General features: G+C 30.1%; 2 protein-coding genes and 1 pseudogene across 2 annotated transcripts; 2 read left to right on the plus strand and 1 right to left on the minus strand.

Moving 5' to 3' along the window:
* Positions 1 to 1142: 1142 nt before the first annotated feature.
* On the minus strand, positions 1143 to 2503 carry LOC114164346 (photosynthetic NDH subunit of subcomplex B 4, chloroplastic). Its single transcript, XM_028048982.1, has 6 exons — positions 2311 to 2503; positions 2200 to 2235; positions 1897 to 2056; positions 1734 to 1789; positions 1581 to 1652; positions 1143 to 1397 (listed from the first exon to the last, which is right to left on the minus strand). The coding sequence occupies exons 1-6, from the start codon at positions 2407 to 2409 to the stop codon at positions 1269 to 1271; spliced, it is 552 nt and encodes a 183-aa protein (XP_027904783.1). The 5' UTR covers positions 2410 to 2503; the 3' UTR covers positions 1143 to 1268.
* Positions 2504 to 13069: 10566 nt separating this feature from the next.
* LOC114164132 (uncharacterized endoplasmic reticulum membrane protein YGL010W) lies at positions 13070 to 15536 on the plus strand. The gene is made up of 4 exons (XM_028048668.1): positions 13070 to 13679; positions 14865 to 14927; positions 15013 to 15084; positions 15167 to 15536. Exons 1-4 carry the CDS (start codon positions 13095 to 13097, stop codon positions 15281 to 15283), a joined length of 837 nt encoding a protein of 278 aa, XP_027904469.1. The 5' UTR covers positions 13070 to 13094; the 3' UTR covers positions 15284 to 15536.
* Positions 15537 to 20542: 5006 nt separating this feature from the next.
* Positions 20543 to 22362, plus strand: LOC114195986 (annotated as a pseudogene).
* The last annotated feature ends 1268 nt before the right edge of the window (positions 22363 to 23630 follow it).

Raw genomic sequence — 23630 nt, forward strand, 5'->3', positions numbered from 1 at the left:
GACTCTACAGAGTAGTATAAGCCACCACAAGTGCACAATTTGTTAAGATCCGATATCAATGCATGTATTCGAATAATTGAGTCTTGTTTGAGTCATTGTATGTGGTATGCTTGTCTTTACCAATGCTTGTATGGTTGATCAAGTATGTGAAATAAATTTCATTTCTATTATATGAAGACTCTTTTGCACATTAGTTTATCCTTCTTCTGTTGTTTGTTTTTCTTTTGCGATGATGATCACCTATTCAGTGGGAGCAAGTATGGTTGCAGTTTCAAAAGCACCTCTAGAGGATTAGGAGTCATCTATTAGATTGGTGGAAGGTTTCAGTGGAAACTTGTGTAAGTGGTTAGTTTATGTATAGAAACTAGAATTGATTTTTAGTTGGTTTATATAAATGTTATATTTTTATAGTCTTATCTTTTATAAGACTGTAATAATATATTTTATACACTGATTTATTTGTTTTGAACACTAAAATGAGACATCTTATTTAACTAGTTTTTAAGTAATAAAAATTGGGATGCTACAAGGTGACTAAATTTTAGTTCATCAGTACTTGGGGCTTATTCTTGGAGGTTTTGGGTGAGTTTTGAACAGAGTCTTTGAGGTTTTTGGGTGATTTTTGAAAAGTATATTGTAGGTTCTCTAAAAGAGGGCTAGCGGAATTGGATTACAAGAACATAATTATTAGTTGGTGTTTTGGTGTTATGTGTGCTGGGTTTGGTTTAAAATATGTAAGGCTAGGTCATAGAAGCCTTGGTTTGAATTGTATAACATTTCTTGAAGGTTTTTTTGGGTAACGGTCAAACTGTAGGTGAGGCTAGGTGAAGGATTTGGTGGTTTATTGGTTAATTTTGGAATTGTTTGGTTCGATTATAACTTGTAATTCTATATGGGTCTTAGCATTCTTGTGAGCCTTAACCGGAATCTCATGAAATACCAGTTGAGATTATTTTTAATTTAATTTTCATTTGTGAAACAAAAATTATTAATAAATTTGTATATATGTATCGAGTTGAGAAATAACTTTACCACTGGTTTTTACCTTAAGTTTAAAAATGTTTAAAGAAAAATAGAAAGTAAAAAAAAAAAATCACCAACGTCAAGAATCGAAATTCTCGTACCAACCGATGAGAAAACAATTAAAATCCACACATTAATTTATATGGTGATTTAGCATTGCATTTGAAGCATAAGAAAATAATCTTAATTTATATACACAATAACGGAGAATGGGTGGAAGCAAAAAGTATGCATGCAAGAATGAATCACTTGACTAGTTTCTCTTTCTTGACACCTTCTTCAAGTTCTCTCAACCCTTCAACCTTTTCTTCTATCTCCTCAATCAACTCCTCCCTCCATAAAGCTTCCCTGGCTTCTGCTTCCATCGTTTCTTGCTGCATATATATAACAACACCCATTAAATATTTATAACCAAAAATGTCATCTTCAGTACTGCATATAATTTATGCAGGAAAAACAGTTTCTCCCATTAAAAATATGTAACATAATGGCAACAAGATATATACCTACAAAAAATTAGATCCCTAATAATCATAATTGATCATTAAAAGGATTACCTTTTCATAGATCCAGTTGCCGGTACCATCTCCTCCATCTCCCCTATATGCTTCAGAGTCATAATATGGATCCTAAAATCGTATCAAACAAACATATATTACATAAAATAAATAAATAAATAAAACATCCATAGAAGTTCCTTGATTTATTACCTTCATTGAACCAAAGAATAAGCCTCCCCAAACGGTGAACATTATGTACCAAGTGTCTACAACAGAAACAAAAAATACCAATTAAGAAACCAAATTGAAATTCCTAGGAGAGAAGAAAAAATAAGTAGAAATTAAAGAACAGAGTTTGGTGGTTGAGACTTACAAACATTCTTTATTGCTTGATCACTGAGATGGGAAACTGATTTACTAGTGATCAAATCTCTCTGTCCTTCCATGTGTTCAACTATAATTGCCATAAGTGGCCAATCGGGTAAGCCATTCACTTTACACAGAGATGCCCTTTTGCTCTTTCCCTCTGACACCTTCTTACAAACACATAACATGCAACATGCTATAAAAATTTTGGTTTCAAATACATAAATTTTGTGCACTCAAGTTCAATCCATATGCTCTAAGGTTAAATATAGTAAACTTGGTTTGAACTTTCAACATGAAGTATACGTACCTGCCACGGTCTGTTGGAAAGGGTAGAGTTTGAATGCTGCAAAAGAGAGAAACACCTTCATTTTTTGGTTCATAACATGTGATGAAAATGGATATTGAAGGAGCATTTTACCAATCTTGAAGAGTGGTTCATTTGAAACCTCCTTGTTTGTAGAGATGAGCCAAGATTATGTGATTTGAAAAGGGTGAAACCCATAACAGCTTCAGCCATTGCTTTGAGCAAAAAGTGCAGAAAAAGTGGTTGCTACTATGTCCTTTCATATTGGGATAGAGTGGATAAGAGCACAAAGAAGAACCACCCTTCAGTTTCAAGCACATAATTCCAACAAATGGGTCTGAGTGCAATTCTACTCAACAATTCATTAAAATGACCCTATTGTCCTCATTCATGAATATCCTTTTCATTCAGCTTTACATTCCAAACATAACATTTAACCTTAACATTGGATTTATCTATGTTCAACTTTCAAACATTTAACTTCCAAAGTCAGTTAGCGTAAATCTCACGTCCACTTTAGCTTCCTTAATTAAAAAAAAAAACAATTTAACTACTTTGAATTAAGCTCTAATCAAAGATGACAACAGGATAGAGCGGGGTGGATAAGGACGGGTTTTATTATCTCACACATATTTTAATAGAAAAAATTTATTTCATCCCCATATATTAAATCTAATATGATATTAAATTTTTGTTTCATCTACCTCCTCAATTAGTAACAGGTATAGATTTGTATCCATACTCGTACTTACTTTCTTGTTGTTTCAATATTAATTAATTAAATTTTATAAAATAATAAAAAATTATGATGAAGGTAAAGGAAACATAACATTATCAAATATTCAATATTAAGAGGAGAGTTATTTCTTCAATATCAACTATTTAGAAAAAATTTATAATTGTATACATTTCAAATTAAAATACCAAATAAAATCTCATGAGAATCAAAACATTTATTAAATTTATAAACATTAATGAAATCTAGTTGATAAAATTTAAAAATATTTTTAAAAAAATATAAAAGGAAAACAAATATTCAAATAAAAACATATTTTAAATGTTTGTTTACTTCAATTTTTTAAATTTTAATGAATCTATTTTTTATACACTAATAAATGTTATACTACATCATTTGACTAAAATCACAGAAAAAATAAAGATTAGACTAATAATAATATAATTTTCACATAGATTTTGTCTCTTTTGAACTTGAATGTATATTGAATGGTGATAAAAAAAATTCAAGACAATTACATTAAATTTTTATATTATAGTAAATAAAATTTATTTATACAATTATAATGACAAAATTACAGTATGATAATGAGTTAGAGAATAAAAAATAATTATATAAAATATATCAAAATAGTATTCTATATGATAAAATAAATAAATAAAAATATTAAAAAATTATCAAATGTGTGTCTTAGAAACAATTTGAGGACTACTGAATGAAACCGCACAAAGAAAAATAAATGTATAATTAAGATACGATAAGATGAAAAATACCTTAGAAATTTAAGAAAACTTTTCAAATATCAACATACTCAATGATTAAGAGACAATGAAAATTGTTTTACCAAAATAAAAAGATTTTTTAAATAAAACAAAAATTAATAATAATAGAGTAAAAAAGATAAATTTGTTATATTACCTTGTAAATGAAAGGGTTATGCTATTGAACACTTAAAAATTTTCATGTGAAAGGAAAATATACAATAAATTAAAATATTAAAAAAAGTAAAAATATTCAAATGTGAGACATAAAAAATATTTAATTAATATACATGATTTAAATATAATTGCATAAAGGTTATGATGAGATGAAAAATATTTTGGAGATGCATCTGAAATTTATGACAAACCAAACAATTAAAGGTTAATTAATTGATTATGAATATTTTAATAATTTAAACGGGGATGAGATATGACGGGGACATGTATTATCGCGAGTGTGTGGATGGGGACGAGGCATATATGTACATCCCCATACCTGTAGCCCCCTTTTTCTGTCTTAAACTGATGGGCCTAACTTTAGTAGGTAAGGGGCCCAAGTCGGCCTATTAGCCTTTAGCTATTTCAGAAAAACTCTATAGTTTTTCCACTACGTGTTTTGTCTCCTCACTTAGCAACATTCATTTACCTTTCACCCTTTCTGAAAACAGAAGCTCTGTTAGGGCTTGAGCCACATCCTTCTCCTAGCTAGTTGTGCTCACTTTCTTTCATGTAAGTTGAACCTCAACCTTTCCTTTACTCCTTTCCAGCTTTGTTGCCTTGGTTTTGTCTTGGGCTTGTCTCTAGAAATTTACCCTCGTCTTTATGTTCGTGCTTTACAGCTCTTTAGTTCGTCTTGGAGTTGTGGTGCTCATCTATTAGGTGCCTGTTTCGTTTTCTAGTATTTGTCCAGGTAAGGGAAGTTAGGGTTTCATGTTTTAAGTTATTTTGCCTGTTTATGGTCTGTTTTATGTTCTTGGTCCTTGAATAATGTTGTTGATCGTGTGCAAATATATTGTTTGTGCTTCTGGTTGGATGTATGGTGTTGCATGTGCGAGCAGGTGAGAAACCTACTAATCTTGCCTAAGCGAGTGGCCCTCGCCTAAGCGAGAGTAGCAGGAACTCACCCCTGGTTTCAACTTGAATTGTTGCTCAAGCGACGAGTTTTCATTTTGAGCGATGAGTAATCTCGCTTAAGCGAGAAGGGCTCGCTTGACCGAGTGAATCTCTTTCGTTTGAGCGAAGACCTCTAGCTTGGACGAGATTCGTGCAGAAAACACGTACTGCCTGAAATTGTTCCATGATTGTTTATTTACCTTTCAAGCTCTAAGTATGTGATCATGCATGTTTGGTATGCTTTTATGGGACGTTTACTATATTTGGTGTGAAACGATAAATGGATTGGTTGGCTGGTTGGTATTTGGCATGAGAACGAAATGTTTTGAGTTATCATGTGGAATGGGTGTGAGAACATGGATATGGAATGGAATGAACGTAATTCCATGAGTCTCTTGGTGAGATCTCATGGTGGTGTTGTAGTATATATAATTAGATATGGTAACTCCTAGTGATCGTAGTGATGATGGAAATGTTGTAGCTTAGTCTAGCATGGGTTGGTTTTCACTCTTGGGAGCATCTTTTTGTGGGCACTTTTGCCTTATTGTTTTAATTGCTATATGAGCAAATCTTTACTAAATTGTTGCCCTTTTTATATTATGTTATTGGCATTGTTTTGTGCCTTAACTTTTTCCTTCCAGTATAATTATGGATGACTGTATTCAATGGATTCTTATATACTGTTGCCATGTGCTCTAAAATATTATAAGGGTTAAATATGTTTTTGGTCCCTCAAGTTTCAGTGAAATTTGGAATTAGTCCCTCATCGAAACTTTATACCAATTTAGTCATTCATCTTTAAAAATGCGTGAATTTAATTATTTTAACCACGCATTTCTAAAGATGAAGGACTAAATTGGTATAAAATTTCGAAGAGGGACTAATTCCAAAATTCACTAAAACTTGAAGGACCAAATACATATTTAACCCATATTATAATTATGCGACATTTTATTTAGTAGAAGTATTCTATTTAAATGGGATGTCACAATACCCATACCTAATTAAAAAATTTGGAATTCCTCGTACCTATACCCAATCAATTAATGTGGGGATTTTTTGTTAAAACAAAAACAAATTCAAACCATACACATATGGAAGAGTTTATTTGCAATCTCTAGCTCTAATTTAACATTTCATTGCCAACTTTTAACGGTATCTCAATTTTTATTTTCGGTATTTAAAGAATATAATCCAAAATTTTAAACATTCTTGTTTAGCTTAATTAAATTTTAAATTATTTATAAATTTAAATGATTTTAATTGAGTGTTCATTAATTTTTTTATTAAATACTTAATATTTTTTTATTTTTTTATTAAATCTTTGTCAATATCATTTTGTTTAGTTATCTTTACTTATTTAAAGATAAAAAAATGAGATTGTTTGTTAAATATAAAATAATATTGTTGTTAATCTTAAATAATTTTTATTATAAAATGTTTTATATAATAAAAAACTATTATTATCACATATATTAATAGTGGTGGTGATAACGAATAGTCCTTTAGTCTTTCTAGAGATGATGATGATATATAAGTTATCAAAAAGTATGAAGATTTTAATATTCAATATATTTTTAACAAAAATAATAAAATTTAGTTTTCGTAACATTATTATTTACTAGTATAAATAATAGAGTGTTATCGCATGTATGTATACATTTTTAAATATTCTCTCATTATAATTTTGTTAATTTGATTCATAAACAATAAAATTATATATTATAAACGTTTAAAAATAATGAAAGTATTAGAAAAGAAATCAAATTTTTTGAGTTACAAAATTATGAGCAAATAAAATAGAAAATGTAGGTTAAAAGTTTTAAATTAGTAAAAATTAACTAAATTATAAAAAAATATGTGAGTGATAAAAATATTGTAAATAAAATATAAAACAATTTTAATAAAAATTTTAAACCAAATTTAATTACAGAAAATAAAATAATATTATCAAATAAATGTATCTTTTTCATATGTCAAAAGTATAGATATTAGTCATAAAATTTCATATATCTTAACTTGGAAATAAATAAACAAAATAATAGAAGAAAAATAACTATTTGTCACGCATGAAAGATTAAGCAACACGGTCTTAATTAAAAAATTAAAAATTTTAAGATACTTAATAAATTAGAATAATTTAATAAAATTCAATTAAAAATATTTAAATTTATAAAATATTTGAAACTTAATTAAAGCTCTTCTTAATCTGATTCTTAATATTAATAATATACACGAGTTAGGATCGAGTGTTGATGACATACGATACGAAATGTCAACATACGATAAGAGGTATGAGATGACGTAAACCAAACAACCAAAGAGCTGTACGCTTTCAACGATAATTAAAATATTAACATTAGATTAGCTTCCTCACTCATGGTTTATTTTTTTATTAAGAAGTCATCAAAACATGTATGATTTGATTTGATTTGATTTTAAATTAATATATAATCTAAACTAAAATAATTAATGTTTCTCTCAATCAGTTTTTGTTATTTTGATAGCGCAAAATTGGTAATTCTTTCGGAATAATTTTATTCAGTGAAAAACTGTCTAATAAAAAGTCTTGCTATAACATTTTTAATGTATAATTGTTATTATATTTATATACCACAAATACAATAGAATTAAATTATGAAAAAATAAATCAAAATAATTGATCGGAGAAAAAAATAGATAAAAGAAATTATTGTGATAAGTTTTCAACTTTTCATAATTGATTGTTTGTTTGAAAATACAATAAATTTTGCTCAGCACAATCACTTACGCAGTGTTTTTTTATGGGGTGTACTGTGCGAAGGAATTTGGGAACACAGATTTTTTTGATTCAAAGCGAAATAAGAAAATGGATTTGAGAGATAGATGGTTCAATTCATCCCTGCAAAAGTGGGGTGATACTTGTATTATATACGACAAATACAAAAATACCCTTCTCTTTTCCTGTTTCCCGTGCAAAGTTTCTGTCATATTGTAGTAGGGAAGAACATGAGGTGTTCGGGTGTGGTGGGGGAGGTAGAGGATGAAGGTGGTGGGCTGTGGTGGTGGACTTAGGTGAAGGAGGTGGTGGCGTGTTATGGGGATGAAGTCCTATAGTGCAATGCATAAGATATGTGCACCAGTTAACTAACCGGTGCGACGCAAGTGTGTGTATGACATCGGTTATGTAACTGGTGTCTTGGCATAAAGGAGTTTGACACTGGTTACGACGCCAGTGTCGTGTAGTGTTGTGTGTGTGTGTATTTTTTTTAACTTTTTTTAACTTTTTTTAACTTTATTTGTAAAACTTTTGTTTAAAATTTAATTGTATAATTTTTTTTTTTACATTCATAAAGATTTATTTTTTTTATTTTAAAATTTCATATAATTTTAATATTTTTTAATTTGTATTAATTAATTATAATTATTTTTATAACATCAAATTACAAAATCATTCTCTTTTTTCATAAAGGATATTTTGGTAACTTCGTAATTCTATCTATTTTTACAATTTATTTTATCTATCACATCAATCAAATCTTTCACTAATTTTCATAAAACTTATCTCCTATGATGCATAGATACAATATGTGTATCGGATACGACATGTATCCGATACGTCGATACGTTTATTTCTAAAATAATAGGATACGATACGTGATAAATACGTGATATATGAATAATGAAAAGTGTACAATAATTCTTACAAACATAATAAATATATGATTGTTAATGTGTGAATCCAAATTTTCTAATTAGAGATTACTTATTTTGGTAGTCAAAATCTTGTAGCTAATGTTAGTGACCAATTTAAAGTCAATTCATCAAACTATTTTAATTATCAATTTAGAGACTGATTATAATTTTTTGGAACTATTTTAGTTGTTAATTTGGTTACTTTATAGTGACTAATTATTTTTTGTCACTAAAATTTGTCATTATTCAAAGGTTTTATTGTAGTGTACTACTATTTTATAAATTAGATATTTCATTGATAAACATCGTTAAAGTATCCTAAAGTATCGGACATAATACATGTCAGATACAGATACGTGATCCAATTTGAAGTATCGGTGTATCATAGCTTATCTCCAAATTCACTCACTTTACCCTCTAAATCCACTCAAAAAAACGCACAAATTCATCCATCCAAATCAACAAAAATTCATCTTCATATTCTTTCCCATATCCACACTCCCAAACGAACACACCCTTAGGGATAGAAACAGATTGAGTGCAAATAGCGTCTACCAGCAACAAAAAAGTTTATTCATTACCTGTTGGTTTATTTATCGGATATTCGTTTAAAAATTATTACAAATATTTTAAAACCCACGGTTATATGTGGACACCCACAAATATTGAAAAAAAAAATTAATTTTAAATTACAATATAAATAAAATAACAAAAATATATAAAATAAAATATAAATTAAATTTTAATTTTAATTAAACTTAATCTAATAAAATATAATTTTAATTCTAATGAAATTTAACCTTATAAAACTAATACTAAATTTTAATTTTAAGTTTTTATGGATACGAATAGTATGATACCCATATTCGACTCATTTATAAACGAATATTAAAATACTTACTACTTGTGAATAATCAATACCTGTGGACACCAGCTATTCATCGCGAATTTTATCGGCAAATACCCGTGAACGTGTATTTTTATCATTTCTATGTATAACCCAACTAAATTTACTGTTTTTTGTTATCAAAATAAATAATTAATATGACTTTGTGACAGAAGTTTAGTTCATTATTAATGTCAATTTTCAAGCATAAAATTAATATTATAGTTAAAGCTTAAACTTTTGTATGTGGATATACCTGCATTTGTACTTAATGTGTTAGGTGTAACAATTTATTTGAAGTAATTTGGACCAAGTGTTTGGTTACCATCCTACATCCTACACTTGTATATTTTTAAATATTTCATATAATACTAGGACATGTATAAGTGAATTAATGTCATACCTGTTATCTAATTGAAATGAAATAATAATATACAAAATTTATATATATAAAAATAAATATAAGTTTTTTATAGTGAAAATTGATATTTAAATATAAAAATCGTAAAATTTTATGATTTTTCATATTATTTACCATTTAAATTCCATTCGTAACATAATAAGATTGATATGATCAATCAAACAAAATTATAAAAATCGTGTAAATTATTGTTTTTTTCTTCACTGAAATCACTTTTTTAAATTATTATATTATGTTGAAATAAAATTTAAACCAAATTAAAATTTAATACAATTAAAAATGAATACAATTAAAAGTCATCAATATTCATCTTTTTTTTAATGAATTTCACTTAAAATAAAATACAATTAAAGTTAATTAATAAAAAATAATTGAAAAAAAAATTGAAAAAAAAATTCAAATCTAATTAAAAATCTTAAGTGAATTTCAATCAATTAAAATAAAACATTATTCTCTGATACATCCTTAAAATCTATTATGATTAGGATGATAAGAAGTTCATCAATTTTGTAAATTTAAATTTGATGAAGTATTAATTTATTTTATTGTGATGATTTATCATTTTTGTTATAACAAGTAAAGTCTACTATATTGCAAATTTATGATTTAAAATTTTATAAACCCCTACTATCTTAATCATAACCTCAATTTGGCTTTAAAACAAGTATGGTTAAATATGTAGTTATTATACTCCACTATTTTTAAAGATGAAATAAGAGTAAAATATCTTATATGTAAAGGAAACTCATGATAGATGTTATCTTCCATGAATCACACCAAATAATATTACATGCGAACTTAAAGAAATTTATTGAATTTTTAGCATATCCAAGCATTCTTATTAATTGCTTTATTTAACACGAATAAGTAATAATTAATATATATTTAATTAATATACATTTAGGTATTAATGTTAAGAATCAATTTTATGATTTTCAAAATTAAAATTATATGTATACATCTTTTGGTATTTTGTGTAAGAAATATAATTAAGTTGTGGGGTTAAATATAATGAAATAATTAATATACAATTTTACGTTTTTCCTTTCTTTTATTTAAACTATTTAGTAAGTTTTGTATTTGTGTTCACTTGCCTATTCTATGATAGAGTGCAAACGTTATGGTTTTACTACTTCCATTTCATTTCTCACAATTCCATCTCCAACTTTTCTAATTTTCAAATTATCTTTATTTTGGCTTAATTTATATTTTGATTGTATATTTGTAAAATTGTCAATATTAGTCTATTTTTTTGAACGCTTTTAGTCTTTTAATTTTAATTATTCATAATTTAGACTCTAATTAGTTTTATATAAGTTTAATCTCTTAATTAAACATTTTCAATTAGAAAAATTATTTCTTAACAATTTTTTTTTACAAACTTAATAATGGTGACGTGACCGGATGTAACTTGAGAATAGAAAAGAAAGATTTGATGTATTAAAATGAAAAAAATTGTCAAAATTTAACAATTTTTTTTGTTCAAAGTATCATGGTCTTTTTAATCAATACAAAAAAATCAAATCTCAATTACTACCGTTTCCAACTGCCTAAGAAATTTGACAAGTACAATGTATTATATTATCATTAAAATAATAACAAAATACGCATCACTAAACTAAAAGTTAAAGAAAGTTATAAATTATTAAAAATCTATTTTTTTTTTCTGTAGTAGCCTAAGCCACATTTTGTAAATTAGCAAAATTTATTTTTGAATGACAATGTTTGCCCATTTATTATAAGGTAGAGCAATTCATATTTAAAGAGTATTAATTTAAATTTATATAATTTTTTTTTTCATTTTTAACCCTTTTTCTTATTTACTTTAATACCAATCTTGTGTAAAGATATTACAATAGAAAAAAGTTAAAAAGTTCTCTTGAATTATGTAGAAAAGAAGATCATACATTCGTGATATTTCAATGAGTTCTTTTATTTTTTTATTTTAGCATTAAATAGGAATTAACCCATCTTAATTAAATTTAGGTGAATTTGAATTAAGTATTATACATTGTTTGAAAAAATAGGGAAAAAAGCAAGTGAATAATATTTACTATACAAATATATAAATATTTTTTTCTCTTTATGTATAAGTTCCTAATGGAGAACAAAAAATTAAATAACATTAATAACACAAATAATATTTTTTTACATTTAATAAAGTTAGTATGTAATAGTTTATAAATAAATAATTAATGTGTAATATTTTTTTTCCTAATCAATATAAAGTATCCATTAAAATTTATGCTGCCTTGTTATCAAGTTTAATCTTATATTTTTTGATATAATTTTTTGACAGATGGGGTTTTCTAATTTTGAAGAAGAACCAAATCAAACCAATAATTATGTGTAGAATGAATATTTGAATCTAAGATTTCACGTATTAGTTGGTTGGTATTGTGTATTTTTAAGTTGACAACGTGTGTTTAAGTTGGAAATGTTTGTTTAAAATCTTATAAATTTAGTATTGTTTCTTGTAATTTGGTATGAAATTTAATTTATTGTAATAATAAAGTTAATTAATATAATTTTTAATCTTTTATTAAAAATAAAAAAAAATTATCATAAAAAATACTTAAATAAAAAGAAAAATAAAATAAAAAAAAGGTCGAAATCAAAGAAAGTTTGAATTAATGCTCTGCGTGGATTGCTCTTTCACTTTGATAAATGCATGAAAATTGACATCAGAAAACGATTTCTTAATAATCCCGTTATAGTGTAACCAAATCTATAACAATTGTTATATAGAAAGATTTTCTGTTCTGTATCACGTTTTTTTTTTTTTATTATTATTATTATTATTATTATTATTATTTGATTTTACTTTTTATAATATAATTATTTATTAAAATTTTTAAAATTAAAAATTATTTTTATTTACCTTTTATAAAATTGTTTATTTATTTTTTTATTTATCAACAATTAATATTTTTATTTATTTTATTTTATTTTTAATAAATATAAATTTATTTTATATATTAATTTAATAATATTACATTATTATTATTATCTGCAATTATATTATTACTTATATTTAAAAAACGTAAAAATATGTAATATGTACACGTGTGACTCTTAACGGTAAAAAGAGATTTGAGGACTAAAATAACAGATAATTAAAATTTTAAAACAAAAATTAAAATTAGAAAATCAGAAATTTTACAAAAATATATTTGAAGGAAAATATGGTCTGTATGAAACAATGTTAGGGGATCTGAGGCATAGATTTGTTGGTTTGTCGTTTTTCCTTCCTTGAAAAGTATTTGTGCGTAAGGATTGAATTGAAGTTGTGGTGGTGGAAAAAGTATGTTCTTGGGCACAAACAATTGCGTGTGGCACCAGGTCAGCACGGGCATGTTCATGCCCCATGCCGTGGAAAGAAGAAAAACAGCGTTCTCATCCAGAATGCTGAAACAACCTTCAAATACAACCTACTCCAGCACATGTTTTCACACTTCAACAACAACTCTCTTCTCTCAACCCATTGACCCCAAAAAACTTATTATAACAAACATTTCATCCTCCAATTCTCACGAACCATTCATCAAAAATTCAGAAACAAAAATGGGTTTGTTGGATCTAGAGAAGCACTTCGCCTTCTACGGCGCCTACCACAGCAACCCCATCAACGTGGCCATCCACATCCTCTTTGTTTGGCCCATCCTTTTCACCGCCCAAATCATCCTCTACTTCACCCCCACCCTTCTCTCCCTAGGGTTCCTTCCCCCAGTGCTGGTTCTCAATTGGGGCTTCTTCGCCACCGTTTTCTACGCCCTCTTCTACATGGCCTTGGATATAAAGGCTGGTTCTTTCACTGCTTTTCTCACTTTCTTCTGCTGGGTCGCTTCTAGTTTTGTCGCCAATACCCTCGGCTATTCGCTCGCCTGGAAGGTACTAAATACTAATTCACGAATACCCTTCAAAGTAAGGCCTTTTCTATTTGGGCCTCACTTGTTGTGTTGTGTATTTGTGTCTCTCTTTTCAACTGGTTTGATTATGTTTATGTCTCTTCTCTGTACGGAATTTCGTTGTTGAATTAAATGCTGTTTCCTTCCCAAGGAGCCTCGATAATTCCGAGATTTATATTCGTCACAGAGAAGAATAGAGTGAAAGGGACTAATCTTTTAGCACATGGATGATTGTTGTTTGATTTTGTGCTGGTAGATATGTCCGCTTTTAATGTTTGACCGAGTTTTGAAAAGAAGATGATTGTGGAAAATAAAAAGAATAATAAAAAATATGTGGGCCGTTGGCGAATTGTTTTTCGTTTGTTTCGGTGTTTGGAGTCTCAGGTTGTGTTTGAATTCTCGTTGTACTTTGCTGATCATCAATGCATGTCGGATGTGGTTTGACTGTGAGAAGGAAGAATTAGACTGACAAACAGATACATACCTAGGTTTTTCTGACAAATGTCAGTTATTATTATGATAGTTTTTGTTGGTAGATTTACTTAGATGTTGTGTTTCTGATATGCCTGTTCTTACATTTTCCCAACTCTTACAACTTGGAGGTCTGCCAGTGAGGAAATTGTGTTCTGAAGCAAACATACATTATTCCTGTATAAGAGTGAAAAAAGCTCGGTTTTGGTTGACTTTTTTTCTCAGTTCTTTTCTTTTTCATTTTCTCATCAGCTAATCCCTAACTATATGAAAAAATGTTGTCTTTATGTAGTAGAATAGATAGAATAAGAGTTGAATTGCTAGTTTGCTACCAACCGACGATGATGGTTTCTTTGGTTTAATTGGGAGACCCTAATGAATTGCTTGTTTGGTTTTCAATTGGGTCGGCTTTGGAAATTGGAAATTGAGTATTGTCTTAATCTTACCTTGCCACTCGCTTTGAAATGAAAGGAAAAGAAGACATCTCAGTTTGTAAAATGAAGTTCTTTCAAACTTGAGTTTGTGAAATTTAGTCTAACCATGCTCTAGATTAAATACATGTTCCTATTTTGCTATGTTTAAGCATCGTTTATTTGTTCATCGTGTGAGTGCATCTTCTATTTCGTGAAAGACAAGAACACAATGCCGTACTCGTACGTTTTCAAATCTGTAACTTGTTTATGATGGCAATACACAGGTTGTTTTGGCTGCTCAGGTATTTTGTTGGACTGGACAGTTTATTGGTCATGGTGTGTTTGAGGTAAGGGATTTATTCCATCACTTATATCCATGATGCAGAGGTTTTACATTCCAATTATGTTTTGACCATTGTTTGTCTCTTTTAGAAACGTGCACCAGCTCTCTTGGACAACCTTACCCAAGCTTTTCTGATGGCTCCTTTTTTCGTGGTGCTTGAGGTAATTGTTTGTTATGCATATTTGTACTTGAGTCTTTTTGACAACTGAAACAAGGTGGATTTGATGTTATTGTGTTTCGCAGGTTCTCCAATCTAGTATTGGATATGAACCATATCCAGGATTCAAGACCAGGGTGAAGACAAGGATAGATTCTGATATCAAACAATGGCAAGATAAGAAACAAAAGAAGCATTCGTAGATTGAACACTTAGTTTACAACTTTGGAGTTATCGACCACCTCATAGAAACAAAAGGAAATTGGTTATATCATACCTACACACTCAAAAAAAAAAAAGTTTATGATGAAAGCATTGTGTCAATTATCTGTCCGGTGTTAGAAGAAGCGTTGCTTAGAGTTTTTGAACATTTTTCTTCTTGTGAATACATTATTCTTCGGTTATTGTTACAAAGTTGTCATCAATAATATACTCATCTCATTTTCACTTGTGCTACATAAATATGATCTTTTTATTATTTAATTTTAGTAAAAAAAATATTACATTGGTTTTGAGGTCACCGGTGTGTCATCTACAATTAATTAGCCTAAGGGTGTGTTCTTTTCTACAAGATTACTGTAGTGAAGGGATGGAGAGCGATGATCTACGAATGTTAGGGGTGTTTGTTTTCGATGAAAGAAAATGAATAAAAAACGACGATTTGAGAGATTGTGATGTATTTTGGATCCCTCTGTTTTTAGTAGATTTGAGAGAGAACTTTGACATTTTACTACTATAACCTTGTACTTCGCTTCCATTTGATGTTTGATGCACTCTACTTCCCTTCCCTCCTGTGTTAGTATGTTTCATGTTCACCGAATGTCCAAACTTTGCATCATTCCACCATTGTTGCTCCTTCATGGAGATAGCACTCACATGTGTGATTATGAAGAAGTAATGGTTGTACTTGTATTCGATTTCAACTTCCTAACTTTTTCTTGATTTACCCGGTTTCATTCGTTATTTATCCGATTTCATTTGCTATGTATCCGATTCTAATGTGGTTTGTTTTTTATTCAAATCCATTAAGGATGTATTTGATTCCAGCATTTTTTCAAATAATAAATATCATTAATATTTTTTTTATGAAGAAAAAAATTCAAAATTAATTACAATTTGTTTAATTATCATTTTTATACCACATTTAACACCAGGAACAATTTTGTAATCTAATTTTTTCATAAATTTTATTTTATTTTTTATTAGTTAGATCAATTAGATCGTACACAAACTTTCACAAAATTTACTCTCAAATTCATTCTACTATCATATCCAAATCCCTTAAAAAATACAACATAAACTTCATTCTCAAATCAATCATCTTCTTCTCTTTCAAATCGTTCCAATAAAAAACACACACCCTTAGAATAAAATGTGATTTCAATATAAATTTCAAGAAAATGGTCTAGAATTTAAGTTTCAAACTCAGTTTACTTTTCTCTGAACTTACATTTTTTTTTTCAGTATATGAAGTCAATTTAAACCGTGAACCATTCGTGAGATTTCATGGTTAGTTAGCGCAATTGAAGGGTGAAATACTATCAATCTATTATATTCCTTTGCTTAACTGTGTTTTTTCCCTTTAATCAATCGGAAGGATAAACCAACAACAATTGGTTCCAAAGTTTATCGTTTCTAGAATTCAAAGATTGTCTTTGAAGCTAAGTCCAATGCCCCAAAACTAGGATAGAAAAATTGTGTTTGTACGTATTGTGACCTCGTTGGTCACATAATAGATAGATAAGCGTGACCAATGGCTATCACCCCTTTTATAAATTAATTGAAGCCTAAGTAGATTTTTTTTTTTCGAGGCAATTTCCTTTTACACCTTAGAATTGCTTCCTACACCTTGCTATCCCTCTATTATAGGGAAGTAATACAAATAATCATTTAAAATTCTTACATTTTCAGAAAATAATACCTGGAATGTAATAAAAAACTTTCAAAATTGCACATTCTAAAAAAAAAATAGAAGATTTTTCCGAAATACATAATTCGACATTAGTTTTTAATTATTTTAAAATATTTTTATTCTACAACGCTCCATGTATTATTAAAAAATGACATTTCTAAAAAGGTTTAAAATCTGGAATGTTGTTTAGAAGTTGAAAAATGTAGGACCAGCATGGAACTTGTTTCTTAAAGAGGGTTTTTTTTTTCTGTATTTCTCTTTTTTTCTTCCTACACCCCATAAAATCCATAAATTCCAAACCACCCTCACTAAAATTATTCTAAAAAAGTAAAAGTTACTCCTGCACCTCTTCCTTCTTATTTTGCATGTTCATGGTCTTCGCTCTCCTTTTCATTATACACTATGATGGTTTTTCTAATGAATTCTGGATTATAAAATCTAGAATGTAATTTCAATTTTAGTAGATCCAATATTATGGTGGGTCACTTTTCATTATGTGTATGATGGCCTCACATTCAGCTATTAGGCTATTGCCCCCTGCACCCCATAATTATTAATTGCACCCCATAATAATAAGAATAGATTCAAACACCCTCCACCACTAGAAGAGGAAGAGAGGAGAACATTGCAAAGGAAGAAGAGAGAAAATGTGAAAAAACTCGTTTCGAAAAGCTCTTTCCAAAAGACAATTGCTTCCTGCACCCATCAAAGGTGTAAATACGTTTTCCTAATTTATCACTAGACTTTACTTTCAGCTCCATCAACTTATAACAATTACATTAAGGATAATTTCATCCGTCACCGGTTAATTACACTTATCTATTAGTCCGTCGTAACTTATGTATAATGTAAGACTTTTATAATAAAACTTTATTTTTACTTTAAACAAATCCTACCATGGTATTTCTTTTTCAAGACATTCTTGTAAAATTTATTCTGATACAAGAGTTTCATTAGAGTCACTCTTCTATAACTTTTTTCATTTATACTTCAATCTTTTAGAACCTAATTTCTTTATATTTATTAAAATCGTTTTTTTTTTTAAGTTCTAAGACCCATGGCCTTGTCTAAGATCTAGAGTTTTAAATTTAAGATCCTCTCTATATCACATGGACATGTCGTAGTGAGATTTTTCTATAAGGACCAAATCTTAAACTTAAGTTTGTGGTTATTCTTATATTGGAACGTCCTAAGGTATTGTTTATAAATAAGAGGGGAAGTTGACTGACTTTTCAGAGATAGTGGGAGGATGTCAAAACTTATTTAGTATCTTGTATATTATTATAGTTCACCTTTATCTCTATTGTCAAAGAGTTGTGCAAGAGAAAACTATATATTAAAAATACTCTTCTTCATTTTTTAAGTTTAATATACTAATTTGTTCCATTATCATTGAGTTCGTCTAAATTTTATTCCATTATTTTTAAAATTCCCAAGTCGAAAATATGCTTTAATAAAAAGAAAAAAAAAGAAAAAAGAAAGAAACCAAAGTAGTTTTCATAACCACTCACGTTCTTCAGTAAAAAGAAAAAACCACATCTCATTATGCGAGTCTGTAAGCTAGTCTACCCTCCCTTTGGGCCGCACAAATTGCGGGTTATGCATGTCAAACTTTTGCGAACTAACTAGCTCAAAATCTATAGGCCTACACTGCACTTTTTTAGTGGATTTGCAAGCCGATTCGTCGTACCAAGCCTACATTGTCATCCCTAAAGTTGGTCCTAGCCTAATCAGAACCAAGTCAAGTTAGGTCGAGCCAAGTTTGCTTGGGTGTAGGTTGAGTTGAGTTGGTTAGAGCTCATTCGAGTTGAGTTGACCTAAGCAAGCTTAGTTGAGCCAAGTTGGCCTAGGTCTAGGTCGAGCTGAGTCAACCCATGCTTAGGTCAAGTCGAGTTAAAGTGGGTTAACATTCATTTGAGTTGGGGTCGACCAATGTTTAATCGGGTTGAGCTAGACTTAGGTGGGTCCTAGTCCAATCAAGACCAGGTCAGGCCTAGTCCAATCAAGACGAGGTTAAGTCAAGTGTAGGTCAAGTTGAGTCTGCCTTGACCTAACTTAAGTTAATTATGCCACAACTCAGGTCGAGTTGAGTGGGTCCGGACTCGGTTAAACTGAGTCGCCTCGAGTCGATCGAGCCGAGTAGATTGGAGTCTAAGTCAAGTTGGGTTAGACGAGATCACATTCAATCAAGTTGAGTTAGGTCTATGTCAAGTCAAGCTCGGTCGAGTTGGGCCTAGATGGGACCAAGAGAAATTGAATTAGGTTTAACCAAGTCGAGTTAAATTAAGACATCAGTTACAACCATGTCAGACTAAGTTTGGTCAATCTCATGTCAAGCTAAAGTCAAGTTTATTCGGACTTATGTAAAACTAAAACAACTTGGAATATAAATTTGAAAATGAGAAGAATTTCAAATTTTTACTTTTTAAGTGTTATTTTAAATTCTATAATTTTACATAATCCAATTACTTTAATAAAATTCTATAATTTCAATTTCTTTCAAAACAAAAATCCATATAATATATTTTTTCATAAAACGTTTTAAAGTTTTTTTTTTTAAAAAGTAACTTCTTAAAATGCCATTTCTAAAAACATGGTAGAGGTGTATGATCATATTTCACCCCTTAGGAAGGTAGAAAATAAATTAAAATTAAAGTTGTTGGCCTCTCAAAATCAAAAGTAAAATATTTATATACATAAATTATTTTTGAAGTGTTGAATTACGGGATTAAATTACGTGTTAACATTGAAATAATGTGTCGAAGCTGGATTTGCCATTTGCCAGCCTCCAAGACTTAATCGCAGATATTCTCCAAGTGTGTCTTTCGAGAGCTACGTACGTGCTTCATTTATCTTCGCTTCTTTACTTCAAGTTAGTGTGTCACAACAAATTCACAATTTCAGCACTAAGTGCACAAAAAAGAAAAAGGAAATTTTAATTTGCCTGGCTTTGCAAGTATCCATTTCCAGTTTTCAACTTTTAATGGCTTGAAAATACACTTGCCATGTCAGTTTCGGAAACTTTAACATAAAAGCCACTTATTATTCTCGTATCTTTTTTTTGGCGTTTTGCCTCCACAACCAACCCTGAAGGCCAAATTAGTAATTTAAATTCAAATAAAGAGAAAATAACTGATTCTCCAAAGCAAGATGATGCCTTTTGTATGATGAACATTAATTTTTTGCACCACCTGACACAGTGACACTAATTCTCTCTTTCCTTCCCATTGCCAAAATAATAATAATAAAAATATTATGAATATGTGAGCCGAGTTGAGAAGAAAAGAACCAATGAACAACAATGTCTTGTCTGATAGTTGGTGTTAAAAACTTGAAAGTTCCCAAGTTAGGTTATTTGTACATAAATTAATGTTTTCCACAAACAGTGAATTTGCAAAGTAAGCACTTGAGAATATCATAATTACATGCATGGTATTTGGGCACTGTGTGTGTTGAGTCAAAACTGAAAACAAAATTAGGGTGATGAAATTATGATTATTAAGAGGTGTGAGCTATAAATAACTAAAGAAAGGTTGCCTTACATTCCACGTTTCTTTCTCTTCAGCACACCAGTATTTAGGGGTTTCTTTTTTCTCTCTGCTTCTTTATCCACCTATTAACAACACCTCTTCCACCCTCACTTACCATTACCACCACATTTCAGTTCCATGATTTTCACCACCATCGTTCCCTTTTCTCTCTAGCTTAATATTCTTCTGAATTCAGCTATTTCAAAACAAAACCATATAAAGAAGAAGAAAAGGGCATTCCATTTCATTCTCTCTCCTGCCATGTTGTTTCTCCAATGAAAATTAAAACTTTGGTGTCTATCTGTTATTGATCAAAATTCTTGGTTAAGGAAGCAAAGTGGGAATGGAAAACGTTTCAGTTCTGTGTAAGGAAGAGGTTCCGATGGATTTGCCTCCAGGGTTTAGGTTTCACCCAACTGATGAAGAGCTTATTACTCATTACCTTTACAGAAAGGTAACTGAGATAAGCTTCTCAGCTAGAGCCATTGGAGAGGTGGACTTGAACAGGTCTGAACCTTGGGATTTGCCATGTAAGTTCAAAGCAAAAACCAATAAGTTCAGTCTTACTTTGGTTTTGGCTTTGGCTCCTAAGTTTTTTAAGTTTATGTGCATGCTTTTTTGTTATAGGGAAGGCCAAAATGGGAGAGAAAGAATGGTACTTTTTCTGTGTGAGAGACAGAAAGTACCCAACCGGTTTGAGGACCAACAGGGCCACTGAAGCAGGATACTGGAAGGCCACAGGGAAAGACAAAGAGATCTTCAGAGGGAAATCTCCTGTGGGAATGAAGAAAACTTTGGTTTTCTACAAAGGAAGGGCACCCAAAGGAGAGAAAACTGATTGGGTCATGCATGAATATAGACTCGAGGGTAAATTCTCTGTCCCCAACCTCCCCAAAACTGCAAAGGTAACTAATTTACAATAATTTTGTCTTCACCATGTTGTTTCAGTCATGAGAATTTTCTGTTGCCGAGTTTAATTCAGTGGCGTGTTGCAGAACGAGTGGGTGATTTGCAGGGTGTTTCAGAAGAGTTCGGGTGGGAAGAAGACTCATATTTCTGGGATAATGATGTTGGACTCATACGGAAACGAATTGGGTTCTTCTGCTTTGCCACCTCTCACTGATTCCTCGCCTTCCATTGGCAACACCAAAGCACTGAGTGCGACTGAACAGGTTTACGTGCCCTGCTTCTCCAATCCAATTGAAGTTCCAAGAGGGATCTTCGATTCCTTGAACAACATCGACATCAACATCATCAACAACAACAACAACAACAACGCCCTTTATGGCGTTTCTTCAAACCATTCGTTTTACTCCACTCAAGGGTTTCATCAACTTCAGGCTCCACCAAATTTGCCATCACCCGGTTCTTCAAACCATTACCTCAGATCCTTCTTTCACAAAGGATCACTCTTGAGGAATGGCTTTGAACCAGACACGGAATGGTCAGTGTCTCACAGGAAACAGGTGTTTCTACTGATGTCAACGCCGAAACCTCTTCAGTTGTGTCAAATCTTGAGGTGGGTAAAAGGCTCTTTGAGAATCAAAACAACCCCATTGGTCCAGCTGCACCAGTGGACCTTGCTACCTTATGGAACTACTGATATCAAATGCAGAAAACAAAGCCAACTTTTTCAGCAGAAAAAGAATATCCGCATTTACTATTTATTCTTTGTGATGTTGTCCTTGTTTTTACGATAGATTTTAACTAAAAGATGCACTCTACTGTACAATAGCGAAACATATGTAAGAAATCTTCTGAACTCTGTTTTGGTGCTTTGATACTCCAGTCTTGTTGTTGTTGTTGTTATGGTTTGTATGATATGAACATGATTACTGTGTATCAGCTTTTATTAAAATTAATACTAGAATGAGACATGGCTTGGTCTCATTTTTTATATATCTGGATTCTACGGCCAAATCTTTAGAGAATGACCTTTATTCTTGTAATATTTGAATTGCATATTTAATTCTTCGTTGTGGGGACTGAATCAAGAACAGTAATCATTAAAAAATGAAAATCTCTGGATTCCCTTTCTTGGAAACACGTGCACGCGCTTCCTTTGACATGGACAAATTAATATTAACAAACTTATCTGCATTTACCTTCTGCAGGTGAAGCTCCTTGTGGAAATCAGGACCCTGAAAGTTTTTTTTTTTTTTTTTCTCTCTCCTCTTTCTCTTTCTGTTCATGTGGATGATAAACCAGAATGTTTAACTCAGTCAAACATTCATTTTTACCCAATCAATTTCAGGACATTCTCTGATAAAGTCAATTATATATTTGAAAACGTTGTTTCTTGTAGTTTCGAACGATACTACACTTATTCTACTATAAACCAGCTATTATGAGTCCTAACATATTTATCAGTGTACGACCACTTCTAAGTCATCTGCGACAGAAAATGTTCTGGGAGTTATTTCCTATAGTTCTGTTACTCTTGATATTTTTGGGTTCTGTTATATACAATTTCATCCGGTTGAACTAAATTCTAAATTTGTTCTGATTATACATAGGTGTGTGAGAGAGAGAATTAAACAATATTCCAAAAATAAAAAATTTTGTTTTCGTTGGTGTTACTAAATGAAGACATATATATACTGAGAGGATTTGTCTGTATGTGCGATTATCGATTCAACGTTTAGTTAATTCATTCATTCGAAAAAGTTCAATCATTCATTTCCCGTTCCATGATGCTTGAATTGCGTTTTGAAGCTGCAATGCCATGACATGAGAACATCAATGCCCTCTTTTTTTCTTATTTTGTCCAAAAATATAATATACGTGTCTCCTTTTTGTACCATCTGGTGCTTTTATTTATGGCACATGATAAATCCCCCATCTAAAAAAGTAAATCAAATTGAGTCCTACACGGCTTCATCGTTTAACTCTGTGAAATCACTCCCAACATGCCTTTCACAAAGTGTTGCTCAACTCATTTTCACCATTTTCATGGCAAAGAACTACTATGTTCTTTTTGTTGTTTCTTAAGAATCATAGTTTAACTTGAAATAATCTAAATACAAAACCCAATGAAATTCTTTATATTTCAAACATAAATTGTAAAGATCATTACGTATGGGGGTTGAAGGGGGAATATATAACAAC

The sequence above is a fragment of the Vigna unguiculata genome, chromosome 9 (genome assembly GCF_004118075.2).
Source record: "Vigna unguiculata cultivar IT97K-499-35 chromosome 9, ASM411807v1, whole genome shotgun sequence".
In the NCBI taxonomy this organism is placed as follows: domain Eukaryota; kingdom Viridiplantae; phylum Streptophyta; class Magnoliopsida; order Fabales; family Fabaceae; genus Vigna; species Vigna unguiculata.